The 20,383-nt window shown below is 38.7% G+C and overlaps 1 protein-coding gene across 1 annotated transcript in view; it reads left to right on the top strand.

Moving 5' to 3' along the window:
- Positions 1-20,383, top strand: part of LOC147622818 (agamous-like MADS-box protein AGL11) — a 162,435-nt gene that overhangs the window by 10,171 nt on the left and 131,881 nt on the right. The window contains exon 2 of the mRNA XM_086822702.1: positions 5,303-5,384. Coding sequence (XP_086678828.1) covers positions 5,303-5,384 — 82 coding nt within the window. The remainder of the gene's footprint in view (positions 1-5,302; positions 5,385-20,383) is intronic.

Below are 20,383 nucleotides of genomic sequence, written 5' to 3'. Positions count from 1 at the left end.
GCAAGCTATGCAAGCTGAAATTTCTTCTATCATGAAGAACAATACATGGGATCTTGTGGAATTGCCTAAAGGCAAGCATGTCATTGAAACAAAGTGGGTGTACAAAGTCAAAAGAAAGTCTGATGGTACTATTGACAGGTACATAGCAAGACTTGTGGCTAAAGGCTACTCCCAGAAAGAGAATAGATTATGAAGAGACTTTTACTCCTACTTCGAGAATGACCACAATAAGATCAGTGATTGCATTGGCTACACATAAAGGATGGAAAGTGCATCAAAACTGCATTCTTAAATGGGGATTTACAGGAGGAAGTATATGTAAATCAGCCCATTGGTTTTGTAGTTCCTGGTGAGGAACATAAAGTATGTAGGTTACACAAAGCATTGTATGGGTTAAAGCAAGCTGCAAGAGCTTGGTATGATAAGATACATGCTCATCTAACCAGCCAAGGTTATGAGAATAGTCCAGCTAAAAGCACATTGTATGTGAAGAAAGCCGATGCCGATATTCTCATAGTCATCTTGTATGTAGATGACATGCTCATTACAGGTACTATAGCAAAGCACAAATTTCAGATTTCAAAGCTGATTTGAAAGCTGAATTTGATATGTCAGATTTGGGGCCTTTACACTACTATCTCGACATACAGTTTATGCATACAGATGATGGCATTGTTATGCAGCAAACTAAGTACATAAAACGTTTGCTAAAAAGGTTTCACATGGATGAATGTAAGCCCATTTCTACTCCAGTAGAACTAGGTGTATGGCTTACTATGCATGATATTGGAGAGCCTTTTGAGGCCGGCATTTACAGCCAGGCAGGCAGTGGGATGCCCCATTTCTACTCCGGTAGAACAAGGTGTACGGCTTACTATGCATGATATTGGAGAGCCTTTTGAGGTCGGCATTTACAGCCAGGCAGTGGGATGCCTCATTTACTTGTGTAACATGAGGCCAGACATATCTTTTGGGGTGTCTTTGTTGAGCAAATTCATGCACAACCCAGGGACAAAGCATTGGCAAGCAGTCAAATGCATTTTTCGTCATCTTAAGGGTACCCTAGATCTTGGTTTGTTCTATCCCAGGCGAGGCAGCTTGCAGCTTTATGCATACATTGATTCAGATTGGGCTGCTGATTATGATACCAGGCAATCTACCAGTGGGAATTGTTTTTTTCTTGGCAGTTCATGCATATCTTGGTTGAGTAAAAAGCAACCCATTGTTGCTACATCTACTTGTGAGGCTGAGTACAGGGCAGTCTTCACAGCTACAGTAGATTGTGTATGGTTGAGGAGACTATGGCTGATCTTCGTGAGTGTCAGCAGACACCCACCACCATTCTCACACTAATAGCTGTGGCACGAAATCCAGTATTTCATGCTCGTACCAAAAGCACATTGAGATTCATTATCACTATGTCAGAGAGAGACTACATGCAAGGGAGATCAGTTTATCTTACTGCCCTACACAGGATAATGTTGCAGATCTATTCACAAAGGCTTTACCTCAAGAAAAGTTTGAAGCTTTCCGCAAAGCTTTGGGCTTACTCTCATACAGAGAGTGATCTGTTACCTTGTACAGGTTCACACTTCCACTACAGGGGGGATTTGTAGGCATATGCTCACTTATGGTAGTGCTATGTGTGAATAGGGCTTAACCAAGGGCACTTTTTTCCATGTGGTTTTTCCCCTTGGACATCAAGTGTGAAAGGACACTCTAACATATAATATTTTGTACTTCTATATTATATGGATGTGGCACAAATGCAAGGGTTGACTTGCATTTTGTGGATACCACACTTTTGGCTCTCTCTCTCTCATTTTGTGTGTGAGCTTCTCTACCTTGCACCTAACCCTAATGTGCAGGTTTGTGTGTGTGAGTGTGTGAGTCCAACACCCAACAGCCTCCTCGAGTGGTGTAGAATGCTTTCTCCTCTTGAGTTGTTGGTTCCAATCCTTTCTTCTCTTTAACCTTGTTCTCTTGCTCTAGTAGAGCTCCTTCTATCTCACGCAGCTTCAAATATGCTACATTCTTTAAGGTTGCCACAATGTTCTCATACTCTCCCTTGTCCACACTCTTTAGAAGCATTGCTAGTGCCTCGTTATCTTTTACTTTCTTCCCAATGGTTGCAAGTTGTTGCTTAATGATTTTGTATTTGTTCAAGTGTGGTTAGAGGTTCACTTTCCTTCATGTTAAATTTGTAGAATTTCATTAGTAGATTTATCTTTGAACTCTTTGCGTGAGTGCCAAATAATTTGTTAAGTTCATCCATGCATCTTTAGCTTGTCACTGTATCCCTGCAATGTGGTGAATGATTTCATCATTTAAGGTAAGTGCAATGTACCCTAATGCTTTCTCACTTCTGTTCTTCAACTCATTCTCCCCACTTTTCAGTGGACATTCATCTCTTCCCTTAATTAGCTTCTTCCTCATGAGCAAATACATGGTCTTTGTTTACCATGTATGGAACTGGTCCCTGTTGAGCTTAGCTATTTCTTGTGCATTGCTCATGATGATGTGAAGGGGGTCTTACCTCTTGATCTAAATCAAGATTCAAGGGTAGTGTCTACCCTTTTACAACTCTATTTTGGTGTTAAATGATGATTACAACCGATTTACAAGCAATACACCAAAAATTGCATAAAGCCAAGGATAATTGATTTTTGTACTAGATGGTTGGGATATCAAACCAACTTCAAATTGTAATCTAAAGTAATAGAGATCGGTATTCGATACCCAATGGTAAATTCGAATCATCAATTGCACCAAAATATAATGATTAGTTTTAATTAATCACTAATTAGTGAAATTAATCTCTTGTTTTGTGTGCAAACAATAGAGTGTACGGGGAGGCTAGATCTGGTGCCTTAGAGTTCAAACAAGATCAAATCCTTTCAAGATGCATCAATATCAGGTAGTCTAGTAGAGGATCAAGCCCAAAAACAAAAGATTTGACCAAACATTGAATGCTTAATTCCCTGTTTTACCAAAGTCACTTGCAGATTTGATGTAATGCTTGATGTAGCTTCTTCTTAATGAATTTCAAGATTCTAAGGCCACCAGAATATCCAGAGCACCCAAAAACCCCTTGGGCTAGCTCCATTCCTCCCAATTCTAAGGATTGAAGGCAAATTTACAGTTTTACTCAGAAAAACAAGCGTCGACGATTTTGCGAATTTCTGCAGCTCCCAGTGGTAATTTGACGTGCTAACACAGCAGGCTAATGCGTGGGCAAGATGGCAAGGTGTGGCTAACAGATTTTAGCCTAATTTAAGGGCTGGAGGGAGATCAAGCTGGGGTGCAGAGAATAGTTAAAAGAAGACTGAAAATGGGATTAACTTTTAATCTATAATTAGTAAAGTAATTAGGCTTAAATATTAGTTGAATCCTAAGCTATAACTTTGATACTAAGTTGAATTGCAATAATGTGATGAGCTATGGCGGATCAGATGATGCAAGAATCAACATGATTAGCAAAGGTGATTAAGATGAGATTAGTGCACAATTAATCTAATAGCTTAATGTAGGCATGGATATTCAAAAACCAACAATTTCTCATTAGGACAATGTCTCAATCTATAGATTTTACATCCACAAGATGCCAAGTATCTAATCACACTGATTTCTCGTTGATTTATGCCACCTCCGTCTACATCTGGGCGTCTACATCTGGGATACCTTTTCCTAGAATATTTCCACACCCCTATATTCACTCATGCTACCCTTGATTCTCTCATTCACTATATTCTTCTCACCTTTTCACTGTTACCCACTCAATTATAGACTCCCTTTTACAGTCTCTAGCTAAGGGCTTGTTCCCACACACACCCATTTACTTGCATATTTCAAGAAGGCTCTCTAAATTAAGTTCTTTGCAAGTGAATTAATGCTCCACATTGAGTGAAGTAAGTTATTTGCAAGGCTCATCAAAATATACTTTACCATATAGATTAGGTTGGTGTCCAAATAATAAGAAAATTTAAGTATCCTTGCCCAATGTGAGTAGTGTAGTATCCTTGCCCAATGTGAGTAGTGTACAATAGTATCTCTTTTTTTGTGATTTTCTTGGATTTATATATTGTTTAATCAACTTTGTGATCGGATGAATATAATGAGTCTACTAATTTTGGCCTTACTCATACACTTTCACACAACATAGGAGTATCCTTTATAATAGAGGATCACAAGACACATAGCCGCAACACGTTTAGGAGAGATACCTTTTATCACATGTAGGGAATGAAACCACAATTTGATTCCACCAAGCTGATGAAAGGGACTCTTCTTCATAGGGGCATGTGAAATCCCTCTTAAAATACACAAGGTATTATTTGAAACACAATAACCCAGGAAACATTTAGTAGACTGATATAGGTTGCAGCTCAAAAAAGAAGCTGTAATCAATGCTACCATATCGTCCTATGGTTGTCACCATCGTTATCTTCCAGTTAAAAGCTTCTAATGCATATTATGTTGAGAAGATCTACATTATTGAATTGCTAAAAATAAGTGTACCATTTTGGTTACGTGTTGGATGATGAGTGCTCAGCCACATTTATCACCTAGATTGTTGCTTACCTACAAATGCTCGACTTGTCCATCGTTTGGTCATGACTATGGTCGCCCCAATAGTAATCATTTCACAAAATTCACTCATTTTTTTATTCATCTATAATATTATAAAGAGAGATATTAAACCACCATGAATACATAATTATAATGTTATTTTAACGTACATACCTTGAGAAGTAATTAACAGTTATTAGGAACCCAACAATAGTTATTTGCTTTGTTTTGTGTTGACATGGAAAGTTTGCTATAGTTGTCTTAAAAAAATGTATTACGATGTTTATATTTGAGGTATTTTTGTTTATCCTTTGGTCACTTTCGAATTCTATCTAGATTTTGAATTAAAGTGGCTTAAAATAGGGTGTTTTTAACATAGTTCTTGCTTGATCATAGCACATGTAATTTAATCTTATTATCTGTGAATGTAGATACTAAAAAACGACTATACTTGTTACTTAATGTAAAATCACAAGTATTTAATATTATTGAAGTGTATAGATGTCTAAATTTTGATTCATATGGATTTTCAAACTTGAATCATTAAGATAATCTCTTAGTTTCAATTTCCCATGTGTTTTTTCTATCTTATTGAAAACGTAAATGTTGAAAATCATATATTATTTGCTTTTAAGAAATGGGGACTTTTTAGAATCGTTTTGTTTCTCTTTGTCTATTGATTTTGCATAACTACTTCATAACATGACATGGTTTATCTTTACTACATGTCTAGGATGTCAAACTTGATAGAAAGATACCAAGAGTATGCAACAATTGACACACCATCCAAACAATGTCTACTTCAAGGTGTCGAGGTAGGTGAAACTGTCGTGCTCAAATACTTCATTTTGTTATGCATCCATTAGTGACAAAAGAGAATCTAAACTTAATTTTACTTAGTTTCTCTCTTACCTTCATTGAAATTAAGAGTTTTATATTTGTTAAGAATGTTTGCATGAATACACAAGTGTAGATAAACGTATGTGCATTTGTTTACGTGGGTGTATGTGTTTTTACTTGCACATCTTTGTCAACTTTTTCTATAAATGGTTTTTAATAAATATTCAAACTCATTTGAACTTATAAATACCATTTAAAAAATATAGTAGTAACATTATATATTGTTTTTATGTCTAAATAATATGATAGCTTCACCTAGATAATATAATCTAACTTCGTTTGTAATTACTTCTTAAACTATACTATTGGTATGCTATCTATTCTTTACATTATTATGATGAAAATTACCATGTTCATTTATTTATAATAATACATTATGATGCCAATGAACATTTCATTTATTTGTAATGTTTACTACTATAATTTAAAATGAGTCACCTTACATGAACCAACTATAAAGTTAGCAAAACTATAGTAATTTTAATATTGGGTATAAAATAATTAAGTAAACTACAATGATATTATTGCTATGTAAAATCTCTAATGCTTGCAAGATATTTTCTAGTTGAAAAGATTATAAAGTTAATAAATTGTGTATAATTAGAGGAATTCTTTACTTAGCCTACACTATTTTTGGCTACTATGCATCTTATATTACATTGAAAAGAAAACAAATCCTAGAATTGACAAAAAATTGATACATGATTCTGTTACTTTTGTTCCATCAAAGACACGGATTTTATAGAGCATATAAAAGGAAGGAGGATTATAAATCAAGTATTATTTTGCTTGAGTGGACAAGTTTTATGTTAATATGACTAGGTGTCCTTGTCTAAACTAGATAGTATTTAGGTAGGCTTGTGGTAGAGAGACTATGCGAATAAGAGTACTAAGGATAAAGTGCTAGTGGCTTAAAAGGCTAACCACATTGGGTTATATCATTGGTTGAAGGATCTTAAGAGGTTAAAAATAAGGTGAAAATTTTGAGGTTGTAAGTGAAATGTATTTAGTGGTAAGGAGGCAAAGAGTATTTGACGCAGTTAAAGTTGTTTACATGCTCTAAGTATGTAGTCGTGGTGGATAAATACAAACATATGAACTTTGTGTACACTACATATAGGTTCAATTTTTTGTTTGCTAAAATATATAAGCAATTTTTTTTGATATAGTCAAGGCTTCGTTAAGAAGAAAGGTTTTTCTATTATAAGAAAATAAAAGAGTGCATAATGATGAAAATGGAAGATGTAATGAGAATATTTCACCAACTATATAATTTGATAGTCCAAGTGTCAAGCTATACTAAATACCAATTGTAAAGAGATGATGGTGCTCTATGTCCTTAAAAATAATCAACCCATGAACCATTGTTGATATCCACCCTTTTAAAGAAGAAAGTCTCATCATCAATTTTCCTTTGCACTAGATCCATCCTTATCATTGGCACTCTCCCCAAACAATGAAACCTATACTTTTCAAATGTATCCCAAACCTCCATGTTGGAAGCTATAGCTTCTACATCTCAAATATCTCAACCCTTAAGACTTTCCCTTATACTTAAAATCCTTTAGATTTGTAACAAAGTGAAATGATCTCATATGAATAATGGGTCCAAGGCCAATGTATCATGTCCCTGGACAACACTTATGATAGTGTGAAGGGGGTGGTCATGTATATATGTCAAATAGGTCATATTTGGGGTACCTTTTGATAACCATCATAATACAAGTCAATTACTCACTTTTCTCTCTAAGACTCTGGACATATACAAAATGCCTCTAAGCGGTTTTAGGCTTTGTAGCCTTGGCCTTGGCCTCCTTAGTCTTGGCATCCTCAGCCTTGGCCTCCTCCTTCGGCTCGGTCTCCTTTGTTGTTGGCGCCCTATCTACCCTGTCCTTGCCCTTGCCTACAAATGGAAGCTTCCTCTTTGCCTTGCCCTTGGTTCCCTTCTCAGGGACTCCTTGTTTAAAGTTGAAATGCTTCATAGGAGAATGAAACAACATCTTTTTTTTCTTCTTTGATGCACTAGTGCTACCCGCAACTGGTGGAAGTGGCGAGTCAGGGTCATCAGGTGTAATTGCATTGTTGAGGATAATGCTTATTGACTTTGCCCCCGCACACTCCACAGCAAGAACGCGTCTGAGTGAACAGACTCCAAAACAACATAAAAGTTAATTAGATTAATGCGGAATCTCTCATGAAATGAATATAGAGAAATTATATTACAATGACATAAGAAACTTACATGGCTGTCAAAATTAGTATACTTGGAAAGGAGGAACTTCCAGACATTTGCGACTACGTGCCAGCCACAAGAGTGCGAATCCTTTAGCATAGGAATGAGTTGGTTGAGAAATTTCTACTCTATATCCTTTTTCAATTCAGGACATAGAGTTTCAATCAATGCAACCGCTCTCTTACTACATGCCCTACAGTCAACGATATAAAGTAAGAATGACTTATAATCAACAATTAGGAAGCAAGAAGCAAACGATATAAAGTATAATGACTTACAATTTAGACTGTCTGTGCATTCCGAGAAGGCTATTCAAAAAATTATCCAGCAGTTCACCACATTACACTACAAGAGACGGGGCCATTATCCCACGTTTTTTTCGACGCTTTAGAACTAAGCTTAAAATCTCTTAAATGTCAAAATACCTGTCAAAAAAAGCATCAAAATAGAAATGTTGAAATAAGCACCAAAATAAGCATCGAAACAAGAGTCGAAAAAAGTAATTTTACCACACATTCTTCAACAGTATTTTCGACGACTATCTCGATTTATAATTTGACTACTATTTCGACGGTTGTTTCGACTGCAATTTGGACGTGTATTTCGACACTTATTTCGACTGTCATTTAGATGCTATCTTCGATGGGATGCAAGAAACTTTCGGCGCTGTTTTCGACGGATGCACGAAACTTTCAACGCTATTTTTGACGAATACAAGAAACTTTCGACGCTTATTTCAACGCGTGCAGGTATTAATCTTTTTTTTGGCATAATGGTGCATTCAGATGCAGTCTTGTAGCTGGATGCACCATTATGCCAAATTTATAGAGTACCAAAGGTAAGTGTACTTTGATGTGAAGAACGAAGCAAATTTGTTGAAAACGTTAGAGAGAGTACCATAACGTTTTCGACATTACAAAGTAGGTACACAATTCACACGTGCAAACAATGGCCAAATTATATTGCAAGATGTGAAATTTACATATCAAGCTCTGACAAGATAAGCCAAAATTAAAATTTACATATCAAGCTCTGACGAGATAAACCAAAATTTGCATACAATCTATACAAGCCCAAACAAAGATGTGAGCTGACCAAAATGTGTATGTACAAGGGGAAAGACATGGGCAGGGCCACTCTATGCGGAGCCCTCACTCAGGATCAGGCATTGGTTCCTGCAAAAACCATACAAGATGCTTTTTTTGGTATACCAAAAGAACGATCCAACATGACAAGGCAAAGCAAGTATACAAATCATAAGGTTAAGGCTTTTTGTACTTACTATATCTACAATGCGCCCCCAATTGAGGTTGGTACCTTCTTGCTCAAGCTTCTCCAAAAGAAAGTATCTGTTATGGCGGCGAGCAATGTCCTCTTCTCCCGTTGCCAGTTGACCAACCACTTGATTCTAAAAGTACCAAAACAACAAGATAAGCGTTGATACTTATAAAGTAGACATAACATCAAATGAAACATACAAGATAAATGTTGATACTTACAAAGTAGACATGGAATGCGTCCCAACCGTCACTTCCAAGGTGAGAGCTTCCTACGCTCTTCATTCGGGCTTTGGCCGCATCCTCTTGTTGCTTGTAGCGTTGGGGATTTTGAGCATGCTTTTGCCTCTTCTCATTCCAATCCTAGGTGCTCATGTACCAAGGTTTCTCACCCCGTGCCTTCACTCTCCTAGTCACATCCCCGGCAATGTTTCATGACGTCCATCATGTGGTCCTTTATCCACCTTCTTATGGGGACGACATCACTACTACCGGTCAGCTTGTACTCATCCTTGATTTGATTTACGACTCTATCTTTCTTGTCTTTATCCAACTTTGGCCATAAAGTCATAAAGTCAATTGCAAAGACAATGTGGCAAAGCTCATGGATGCAACTCTTCATCTCTTTTCCGTTATTATCCAAAATCACATTGCTATTAACAATTGTGTAAAATTTCTCTCCATTGGTGGGTGTGGGCTATGTGTCGAAACGTCGCGAAGGATGCTCACGTGGGGGCGTAGACCCATCCGTGCCCCCACTTGGACAACAACTGCCTCCACCTCCACTACTCGAGCGTTGTGCTCTGCGAGTGGACGAGCAACCTGAGAGAGGGGTTCTAGCAACTCTTTGTGGGGTTTCTACAGGTGAACTAGGATTATCGGTGGTGGTGCTCGATGGTGCAGCTGAAGTGCCCGCTCCTCTCCCAAAATATTGTTGTACCATCGCTCTTTGCTCGAGCGTGGCTTGTGTTAAAAAACCCATGAACTGGTTAGGCAACATGGCATATGGAGAGAAGGATGGAGAGTAAGCCGGTGTCTCATCTGGAGTGCGAGACATATTTCTACACACACATAACAAAGCCCACATGGACACTTTAATAAGAGCATACACATGAATTATCCCTCAACATTCATTATGCATAAAGCATTATGCATAAAGCTATGCATGAGGCTTATGCATAAAGCACTATGCATAAAAGCATTATGCATAAAGCTTAATGCTTTATGCATAGTGCATAATGCATAAAGCATTATGCATAAAGCTTATGCATGAGGCCTTATGCATAAAGCTATGCATGAGGCTTATGCATAAAGCATGAATGAGCATTATGCATAATGCTTATGCACAAATCTACAAAACAAATCCCGAGCACCCAAGGGTGAAATAATAATAGAGGAAAGAGAGGAAAGATAGAAAAGCACTTACCTCTTTATCATGATGAAAGAGAGGATTAGAGGACCTACAAAACCAACAAAAGGGTAAGGAAAGAATTAGTAATGCATACATACAAAAGCTTATGCATGAGGCCTTATACATAAAGCTTATAGCATTATGCATGAGGCTTTTGCATAAAGCATTATGCATGAGGCTTTTGCATAAAGCACTATGCAAGCCACGCTATCCTAAACTAAACCGTATCCCGGCACTATGCATTAAGCATGCATGCATAGAGCTTAATTCATGCATTAAGCTCTATGAATAGAGCTTAATCTATGCATATATCTCTATGTATTATGAATGCATGCATAGAGCTTAATGCATGCATTAAGCTCTATCCGCATAGAGCTTAATCTATGCATATATCTCTATGCATTATGAATGCATGCATAGAGCTTAATCTATGTATTAAGCTATATGAATAGAGCTTAATGCATAGATTAAGCTCTATGCATAGAGGACCTATAAAACAAAACCCTTCTTTTTTTTGGTAGATAAAAATACAGGAAAGAGAGAAAGGAATTCACCTCTTTTTGGTGAAGTTTATAGAGAGGATTAGAAGACCTACAAAACAAAACAAAAAGTTGAGAAAAGAATTAGTATTACAAAACCCTAAAAGTGTGAATAGCATGGATACACAAGGAGGTTTATTCTTCAACACACACACACCAATTTAGCAACCAAGAGGAGAGGAGAGGAGAGGGGAGGGCAGGGCAGGGCAGGGAGGGCAAAGAAGGAGATGGAGAAGAGCTTGGGAGAGAGAAAGAACCTACAAAACAAACGAGAAAGCCAAAAAACAAAAAAATTACTCATAATTACACACAGACATTTTACATCACATGTACATGTAACCAAGAGGAGATGGGAGTGAGGGAAAAGGAGGCATACTTGGTGAGGAAGCAAAACACATGCGCACGAAAAAAAAGCAGAAAAAAGAGAGGTTCTGTTTTACTATAAAAACCTGCACCGTCGATATATGCGTCAAAATAAGCGTGGAAAAATGCGTCGAAAAGTACATGGAAAATAGCGTGGAAATAGGAGTCAAAAAAATAAAATTTCCATGCTCTTTTCGATAGTTATTTCGATGATCTTTTGGATGCTTATTTCGATGATCGTTACTTTTTATTCAAATTTAAAATCTGTCCAGATCTTGCGCATCCCCGACATTTCAAATTACCTACCACTGACTACCACCCTCCACAAATACTTAAGGTTGGATTCCCCTCCAAAAATAAGCATGCGTTCTCATTTTGCAAATCAATATGGAAACTATGGACGATGCCACACCCTTAAATTTTGTTGAATTAGAGGAGAAGACACTTTGCCCATGTACTCGTTGCAAATACCAAGTGGCTCGATGTCGACGAATTTGCAATGATCATAAAAAAATGAAGAATATTTTCGGTGGAGCGATTGGAACATCTAATTAGTGGCAATGTGCGCTTCAACAATGACAAACCAGTGGATATCCGGCCTGAAACGATGGACCAAATGAGGTGATCCAACAACCCGAGGAACTTAAGGTAGACTCGAAGTAAATACTAGAACATGACATGGATGACATGATAAATGCCTTACACAATGGAATAGAAGATCGAGGTTTGGAACACAAAGGGATAGAAGAAAATACACGTGTGAAATACGCTTCCTAAGAAGAGAAACAACTACGCATGCTTGCTCATCTTCCACTATATCGTGGAGCACATGTGTCTGTTTTACATGCTTGCCTATCCATATTGAATTTGCAACGAGCGTATCAAAACTTTTTGCATAAGTGATAATATCATATGCAATTAGTGAGTTATGTACCTTTATATACATTTTCTTAGCCTGACTATTTTGTGTAACAATTTATTGAAACATCAAATATTGCCAGAAGATAATGAGATGCCATTGGACTGTAGTCAAGCAAAAGCAATGTTGCACTCAATTGGCATGGACTACAACACACACCATGCTTGTCCAAATGATTGCATTCTTTATGGACAAGAATGTACCAATGCAGTACAATGTCCGCATTGTGGTACATCGAGATATAGACAAGATGTCCAAGGAGAAAGGGTACCAACAAAAGTTTTATGACACTTTCCTATCATCCCTCGGATTAAAATAATGTTCAAGTGCAAATCCATTGTAGGATTGATGACTTGGCACCGTAACATTGGGTCCATGGATGGTGTTATGCGTGTGCCCGCAGATTCCCTTACATAGAAGCACATTGAAGAGAGAAGTGGGTAGCCTTTCAGGAGGAGGCTTGTTAAGGCTTTCTTATGTAATTCTTAGACCTTAGTCAAAGGGCTTGGGGGTTAGTTACGTGTGGATGTACCCTTAGGAATGTGAATCGAGTAGTTATTACCCTGACAGTTGTATCTAGAGAGAGAGAGATGGAACGTTGATTCTGATCGCTAATGAATGAAGGAGAAGTTCTGCTATGTCTTTGCTCAGTGTTTTATTATGTCTTTCTTGATGTTTGTGCAATCATTATGCTGTCGTGATGAATCAGAGTCTGCACTCCGATGTGCTCTGAGTGGTGTTGAGAGATGTATTATTTATTAATGCCTTGTACAGAACCTTTTAGAGGGCCATGTACACATTGGCGATCCTGCGGGTTCGAATGCCCCTCGAATGCCCTGAGGTCTGGGAGGATACGACTTATTCAGAGGACCACTAGCCTTGGATGTCTGAAGATAATTCGGGGAATTCAAGAAGATATTATACAAGGTCAAGGGCCAGAGATGCTGACGTTGCTTTAACAGGCAGAAATGATGATGAAGAAGGTGATGATTATGATTCAGATTATGAAGTTCCTCCGGGAACAAGTGTAGCATTGGAAACTGTTTTGGAAGAAGATGTAGAGGAGGAAACATTGGATCAAGAAGCAAAGGAGATTGATGATGAGGAAGAAGTACATGATCAGTTTGTGGATGCTCTTCAAGGAGAAGGGATTCCGACAGGTTCAGTACAATCTGAATCTGATTTGGGTATTCCAATTTTAAATAATGATTCAAATGCTAATGCAAAAGTAGGAAGTGTTGAGGATGCTCAAAATCCACCAGTATTCTCAAGCACTTTCAGGACATTTCTTGGGGAAACCTTGTTGAATAGAGTTATTAGGGGAAGTAGTAGGACAAGGTTGCAGTTTGAACCATTACCAGTCTTAGCAAGAAGGCCAGTTAGAGGGGCAGCAATGAATCCTCAAAATCCACCAGCACAGAACCCAAAGGTGAGATCAGCAAAGTTCAGGGGAAAATCCAAGGAGGACCCTGACTGCCATGTAGCCCAATTCCAAACAAGGTGGGAGGCTAGTGGCTATGACACACTTTATGGGGGAGAGGTGAAGAAGAGGCAGTTTGCTGCTACCTTAGAAGGCTCAGCAATGGATTGGTTTAGCCAATATGGTTTGGGACATTTTGGAAACTTTGATGCTTTGAGAGATAGTTTTCTTGCCAGGTTCAGAAGGGAGAAAACAGCCAATGACATCATAAATAAAATTAAAGATCTTCAACAAAAAGAAATGCTAGTAGAGGACTATGCTCAGAAGTTCAGGGTTCTCTCTCGAACATTGGAAGGAGATGATAGGCTTTCCAATGAGATGTTAGCTTCTTATTTCTTGAATGGATTAAGGAACACAATCAGATCAGCAGTGGCTAATGTAGACATTGCTGCAGGTTTTGATGCTTTGGTGCAAGCAACAGTAAGAGTAGAAAAGAGATTGGGTGTTACTAAGAAGAAACAAAAGAAAAAGAGGTCTGATTCAGACCTGGAATTTGACTCTGATGGAGACATAGACTCAGAGAGCTCTGATGATAATTTAGAATATAATAGTGACTCACATTCAGATGATGAATCAACTAGCCAGAAAAGGAAAAAGAAGAAGAAATCTTCAAAGTCCAAAGATAAGGGCAAAAAGAAGAAGAAATGATTGGATGATGAACAACTATTAAAGAGGCTTAAAGCATTGAAGTATGCCTCAGTATTAACAAATGATAGATCAGTGTGTCAGATATGCTCAAAGGAAGGACATTTAGCAACCAATTGCTGGTATAACCCAAATTTCAGAGGAAGAGTTCCCCTCGGTGTACAAAGGTCAAAGAAGCAGTAGAACTAAACTTCATCTAATCAAGTTTTCCCTGCTCAAGCTAGAGGACCAAATAGACAGTTCAGATCACAGCCTAGACAAACATGGCAATCAAATTTTAGAGGAGAATTGAAGTGCACTTATTGTGACAAAGAGGGTAATAGACAGGGTTGAGTTATGGTGCAAGCATAGGACAGAGAGGGGTATCCCAATTGTAAGGTACCCTGTAGCAGATCAAAATCAGAGAGGAAAGATGCAGCAAAACCAACAAATAACACAGTTAAATGCAGTGACAGTGATAGAGGACCAGTTTCAGAGTAACTCTGATATGGTTGAGAATGTTGCTTGTGATTGTTCTGGATGTGTAGTCCATGCAAATGATAAGGATGGGAAACAACAAGTTCCTGCCTTGGCACTGACAAGAGCTGCAAAGTTGAATAAAGGTCCAATTCAATGGGCAGATCAGGAGAAAGTTAGAAGCAAGGTTCAGAGGAAGTTGGACAAGAAGAAGCCAGCTTTGGAAGAACTAATGTTAGAACAAATTGAAGGGGTTTGTGAAGAACAAGGACAGGACAAAGGAGAAGAGGAAATTTCTATGGTTGACTCACTCTATGAAGCTCTGTTACATTCAAAAATTCAGATTTCTCTTGACCAATTGTTGACATTAGTACCAGGATTCAGAGATTTGCTGTTTCAAAGAATTCTTCAGAGAAAAGGTGTTGATTCACCTCAAAGTAATTTTTTAATGAGTAATATTGTTCAGGTGAAAGATATTGATTTCAAAGTAATTTTTTAATGAGTAATATTGTTCAGGTGAAAGATATTGATTTCAAAGTTCGTGCCATATCAGTCACATATCAGGGCCAGCCCATACATGGAGTTCTTTTGGATGGTGGATCAGGAGTTAATATACTTCCTGAGTCAGTTTATATTCAATTTGGGAGCCAAAAGTTGCATCCAGCACCTTTTCAGGTAAAAATGGCTGATCAGAGGAGATTACAACCTTTAGGTTTGCTAAAAAACCAGGAGATCTTCATTGCAGGATTGAAGTTTATGGTCAACTTTGTAGTACTCAGAATGCAATCAGGGAACTTGGCTTACCCAATGCTCCTTGGAAGACCTTGGTTCAGGCAGGCTAAGTTACAGGAAGATTGGGGAGCTAATATGGTGATCTTGAAACAGGGGAACCAGAAACAGACTTTACCCATGACATCTACTATATTTATGCCAAAGGAGCAAAGAGCTTTGTGGGCACAAGGCATACACCTGGCAGATGAAGTAGAAGATGATGAAGAAGAGGAATATTTGAAGGCCAATCCAGCAGTTGTCCCAGTGTTTGATATAAATGTGATGACTATTTTGGGAGATTATGAGGATTGTTTTGCTGTAGCTGCAGAAGAGGAAAGAGACCAGCAATTACAGGATATTCAAACAGGGATTGAGATGACTAAGGAACAGTTCAGAGTTCTATAGCAATAGGAGAGCAAAGATATGAAAACAGTATGAAGAAATCAGCTAGAGTTATGGAGGATGATCTGAATGAATGGAATTTGGGAACAGAGAATGACCCTAAAGTTGTCAAAGTTAGTGTTTATGTGGAAGGAGAATTTAAAGACAATCTTTTGAAATTATCAATGGAATACAAGGATATTTTTGCATGGGAATATTCAGATATGAAGGGGATTGATCCTGCATTTTATTCCCATAGGATTAATTTAAAGCAAGATGCTAAGCCTGTTATCCAACAGAGGTACACAATGAATCCCAATTATGCAAAGCAGGTTAAAGATGAAATTGACAAGCTGCTCAGGGTGGGATTCATTAAGCCTGTACATGAAGCAACATGGCTATCTCCAATTGTAGTAGTCCCCAAGAAAAATGGAAGAAGCAGAGTTTGTGTTGATTATAGAAAGCTCAATGCAGCCACAATCACAGATCCTTTTCCATTACCTTTTGCAGATTCTCTGCTAGATTCAGTTTGCAGGGCATCAAATGTATAGTTTTCTGGATGGGTTCTCAAGATATAATCAAATCAAGATACACCCTGATGATGAACACAAAACAGCCTTCATTACAGAGTGGGGAGCATTTGTGTTCACAGTAATGAGCTTTGGATTAAAAAATGGACCACCAGCTTTCTCAGAGGTGGCAAGTAGAGTGTTTGAGCCCTATTTTTCTTCTTTTATGAGGGTATTTATGGATGATTTCTATGTGTTTGGATCCAAAGAGATGCATTTGGAGCACTTGAGGAAAGGTTTTGAGAGATGCAGGAAGTATGGTATGTCATTGAATCCATACAAATGTGCAATAGCAGTTAAAAGAGGAGTTTTGTTGGGCCACATAAATTCAGAGGAAGCTATACAGGTGGATCCAAGAAAAATTCAGAGCATCATAAAGTCCAAGAGCCCAGTGAATCTGAAGGAAACATCTAGGTTTGTGGGTTAGATCAAGTGGCACAGTAGACATTTAAGATATTTGTCAGATGTATGTGCACCCTTGTCACATTTAACCAAGAAAAGAGTAGAATTCAGGTGGTCAGAGGCCCAAGAAAAGGCATTTCAGACTTTAAAGAAGATGATGGTGGTAGCTCCAATTTTACAGCCTCTTGATTGGTCTTTACCATTCCATGTATTTGTTGATGCTTTAGACATTGCAGTAGGAGCTGTTCTTATGCAGGCAAAAATCAAAAATTGGTTTAGACCTGTCTACTATATGCAAGTAGAATGCTTACTTCAGTTGAGAGGAATTACTCAGTTACAGAGAGAGAAGCTTTGGGCATGGTGTTCTCTTTACAGAAATTTCGACATTATCTCTTGGCTAACAAAGTCTTCTTCCATGTTGACCATCAAGCTCTGTTATTTCTTGTGAAGAAACCACAGTTGACAGGAAGGTTAGCAAGATGGATGTTGTTGCAAGAATTTGACTTTGTGATAGTACATACTCCAGGGAATTAGCATGTTGTGGCAGATTATTTAAGCAGACTTGAACGTAAAGAAGATGCGGCAGGAGTTAATGATTATTTCCCTGACTTTGATCTGTTTGTTGTTCAGAGTTGGAGCTCTGACTCCTTTTATGATCAAATGTTGTTGTTTCTCACTGATGGGTTGTTACCAGTAGAGATGAGTGTGGATCAAATAAGGAAGTTTGTGCTGAAAAGCAAACTATTTTTAGTCATTGCTGGAGCATTGTATAGAAAGGGGATAGATCAGATAATAAGAAGATTTGTTCCTGATTTTGAACAAGCAGTAGTGGTACAAGAGGCACATGCAGGGTTGTCTGGAGGTCATTTCTCAGGGGAAATAACAGGAAAGAAGATTTTACAATCAGGTCTGTGGTGGCCAACAGTTTTGAAGGATGCTCACACATATGCCAAGGAATGTTTGGTTTGTCAGAGCGAGTGGGCCAACCCAATTCTAAAGATAGGATGTCAGACCACCCTGTGCTACCTTTAGATCCATTTCAGAAATGGGGATTAGATTTTGTGGATCCTATTAAACCAAAAAGCAAGACAGGTAAGAGTTATGTTCTAGTGGCTATAGATTACTGTACTAAATGGGTGGAAGCAGTGGCTCTCAGAGATAATAAAGCAGCTAGTGTGGCCAAATTCTTGTATAGTAACATCATGACAAGGTTTGGATGTCCTATTGAGCTTGTTAGTGATCAGGGAACACACTTCTTGAATGATGTTATCAGAGAGCTGACTCAAACCCATATGATTTTGGATCAGAAGTCCACTCCCTATCATCCTCAGGCAAATGGACAGGCTGAGAGTTCAAACAAAATCCTGCTTAAAATCATCAAGAAGATTGTTCAGGATAACAAGTCTAATTGGGATATGAAATTGGACTCAACTCTATGGTCATTTTGAACAGCTTTTAAAGTAACCACACTGGAATGACTCCTTTTAGGCTTGTTTATGGGTTAGAAGCAGTAGTACCCATGGAGTTTGTGGTGCCTATCTTGAGAGTTGCTGCAGAAAGCAGACTCCCACTCAGAGAATCTCTGATCTATAGACAACACAATCTGAATCAGTTGGAGGAAGACAGAGTAATGAGTGCTTATGTTTCAGAGATTATTCAAAAAAGGAGACAAGCTTGGGTAAATAGGAATGTCAAGTTCAAAGTCTTCAAAGTGGGAGATTGGGTCATGCTTTACAATTCCAAGTTGGGCCACACCCAGGGAAGTTGAGGCTCAGGTACATTGGGCCCTACAAAATTGAAAAAGACTTAGGGCAAGGAACCTTCATGCTTTCAGATGCCTTTGGAACATTGGTACCAAAGGGGATAAATGGGTTTAGACTTAAGCCATTTGTGGGCACTCCCCCTATAGTTCAGAGTACATGTTCAGATCAGGGCGGCGGAGTAAAAGATCAGAGAACAGAGGAAATTCAGAGCTTGTGTGTGGATCAGAGTCCGCTTGGATTTTTAAATTTGAACGGTGGGGAATACATTTCGCACGAGTCGGCTGTCAATTGGCTTGATTTAACTTTTTGTCTGACATTATTTACGGTAATGGCCGACGTGATGCATGAGAATCCCTATAAACGCGCACTAGTGAGGGGACGGCACATGCACGAATTCATCGAGCCCATTCTAGCAATGTATGGAAGGGGAGATTGCGAGAGGTGACATCTGCGTTTCATTCTTCTTCTCTTTGTTCTGCTTATTTCCCTACTCACATGCCCCGTAGTTCTCCCACTAGGCCGGACCTTCTTGCCCTGAATACAGCTAGGCAGAGGTTAGCCATGGTGAAGGGTAAGCAGCCTATGCAACAAGGGCGACCTAAGGCGGAGACCACATCAGTTTGACGGTCCTTGCGAGAGCATTCAGCGCCAAGCAAAGAAGTGGAGCAGTGTTTTAGCTCAGATTCTGAAGAGACGGAGCAACTGGAGGAGACTTCTATGAAGGACATTGCTACTGCTCTGGGTAGCCTGATGGAGAACTTTGCACCTTTTAAGTACAGCATGGATTTGGAGAACTTTGCACCTTTTAAGTATAGCATGGATTTGGAGAATAACGCAAACATTCAGTGGCGTACTTCAATTGGGTTGATCGGGTATGCAAAGTTAGCCTGGGCTGAGTGGCAAGGCAATATATATGCTCCCACACAGCTAGCTTTGGTGAGAAAGGCAAAGGGAGTACTCAAAGGAGGTACAAGGATAACCCCAACTCTGATTTCTCAGCTATTTGAATTACCTTTTAACCCAGGTTTAAAAGCTTTGAATTTAGTTTGCGATGAGGATATGGAGAGAGAATTTGGGAATCCTGTGGGCTCCAGGCATTATTATCATTTGAAGATAGTAGAAGCCGCCAGGAAGCAGCAATTGCGATGGTTTATGGAGCGTGTTCTTTTACTCCAGAAGGTTGATTATATGTCAAAGGAATCTTATACCCCTTTAGCTGCAACAGCAGAGGCAGGAGTAGATGTGGATTGGGTCACTGTGGTACATCAGAGGATTATGATTGAAGTGGGAGAGAAGGATAAAAGGAGAGCAGTTAGTAAGAGCAGGCTAGGCCCTTTCCTTAAAGCCTTATTTGATTATGACTCTTTTCAAACAGCTATACCTGCAAAGCCTGTGGACCCTAGACTCTCTTCACATACAGTGGCTCTGACTCTGAAGAGGAAACTTAGGGATAGACAGCTGACAGAGGAGGAGCAGAAAGTAGTAGGGTGTGTCTTTTGGAGGTAGGTTATAGTTTGGAAGAGGCTACAACTTCTGTGTTGCAGTCTGGGATAGATGATGAAGATGAACCATTTTTAGGGACAAGTCTCTCGGATAGGGCAATCTTTGACTCTTTCTCAAACAAAGTTGGCAAAGAAGATGCAGTTGGGTGAAAAGGAATATGTGGCAGGAGGCAGCAAAAGATCTGATCTTTTGAAGATGCAAG

This window comes from Cibotium barometz, chromosome 28, assembly GCF_041138505.1.
Source record: "Cibotium barometz isolate CiBa-2024 chromosome 28, ASM4113850v1, whole genome shotgun sequence".
In the NCBI taxonomy this organism is placed as follows: domain Eukaryota; kingdom Viridiplantae; phylum Streptophyta; class Polypodiopsida; order Cyatheales; family Cibotiaceae; genus Cibotium; species Cibotium barometz.
The sequence above is the reverse complement of the archived record's forward strand: the minus strand, read 5'-3'. Positions and strand labels throughout refer to the sequence as shown.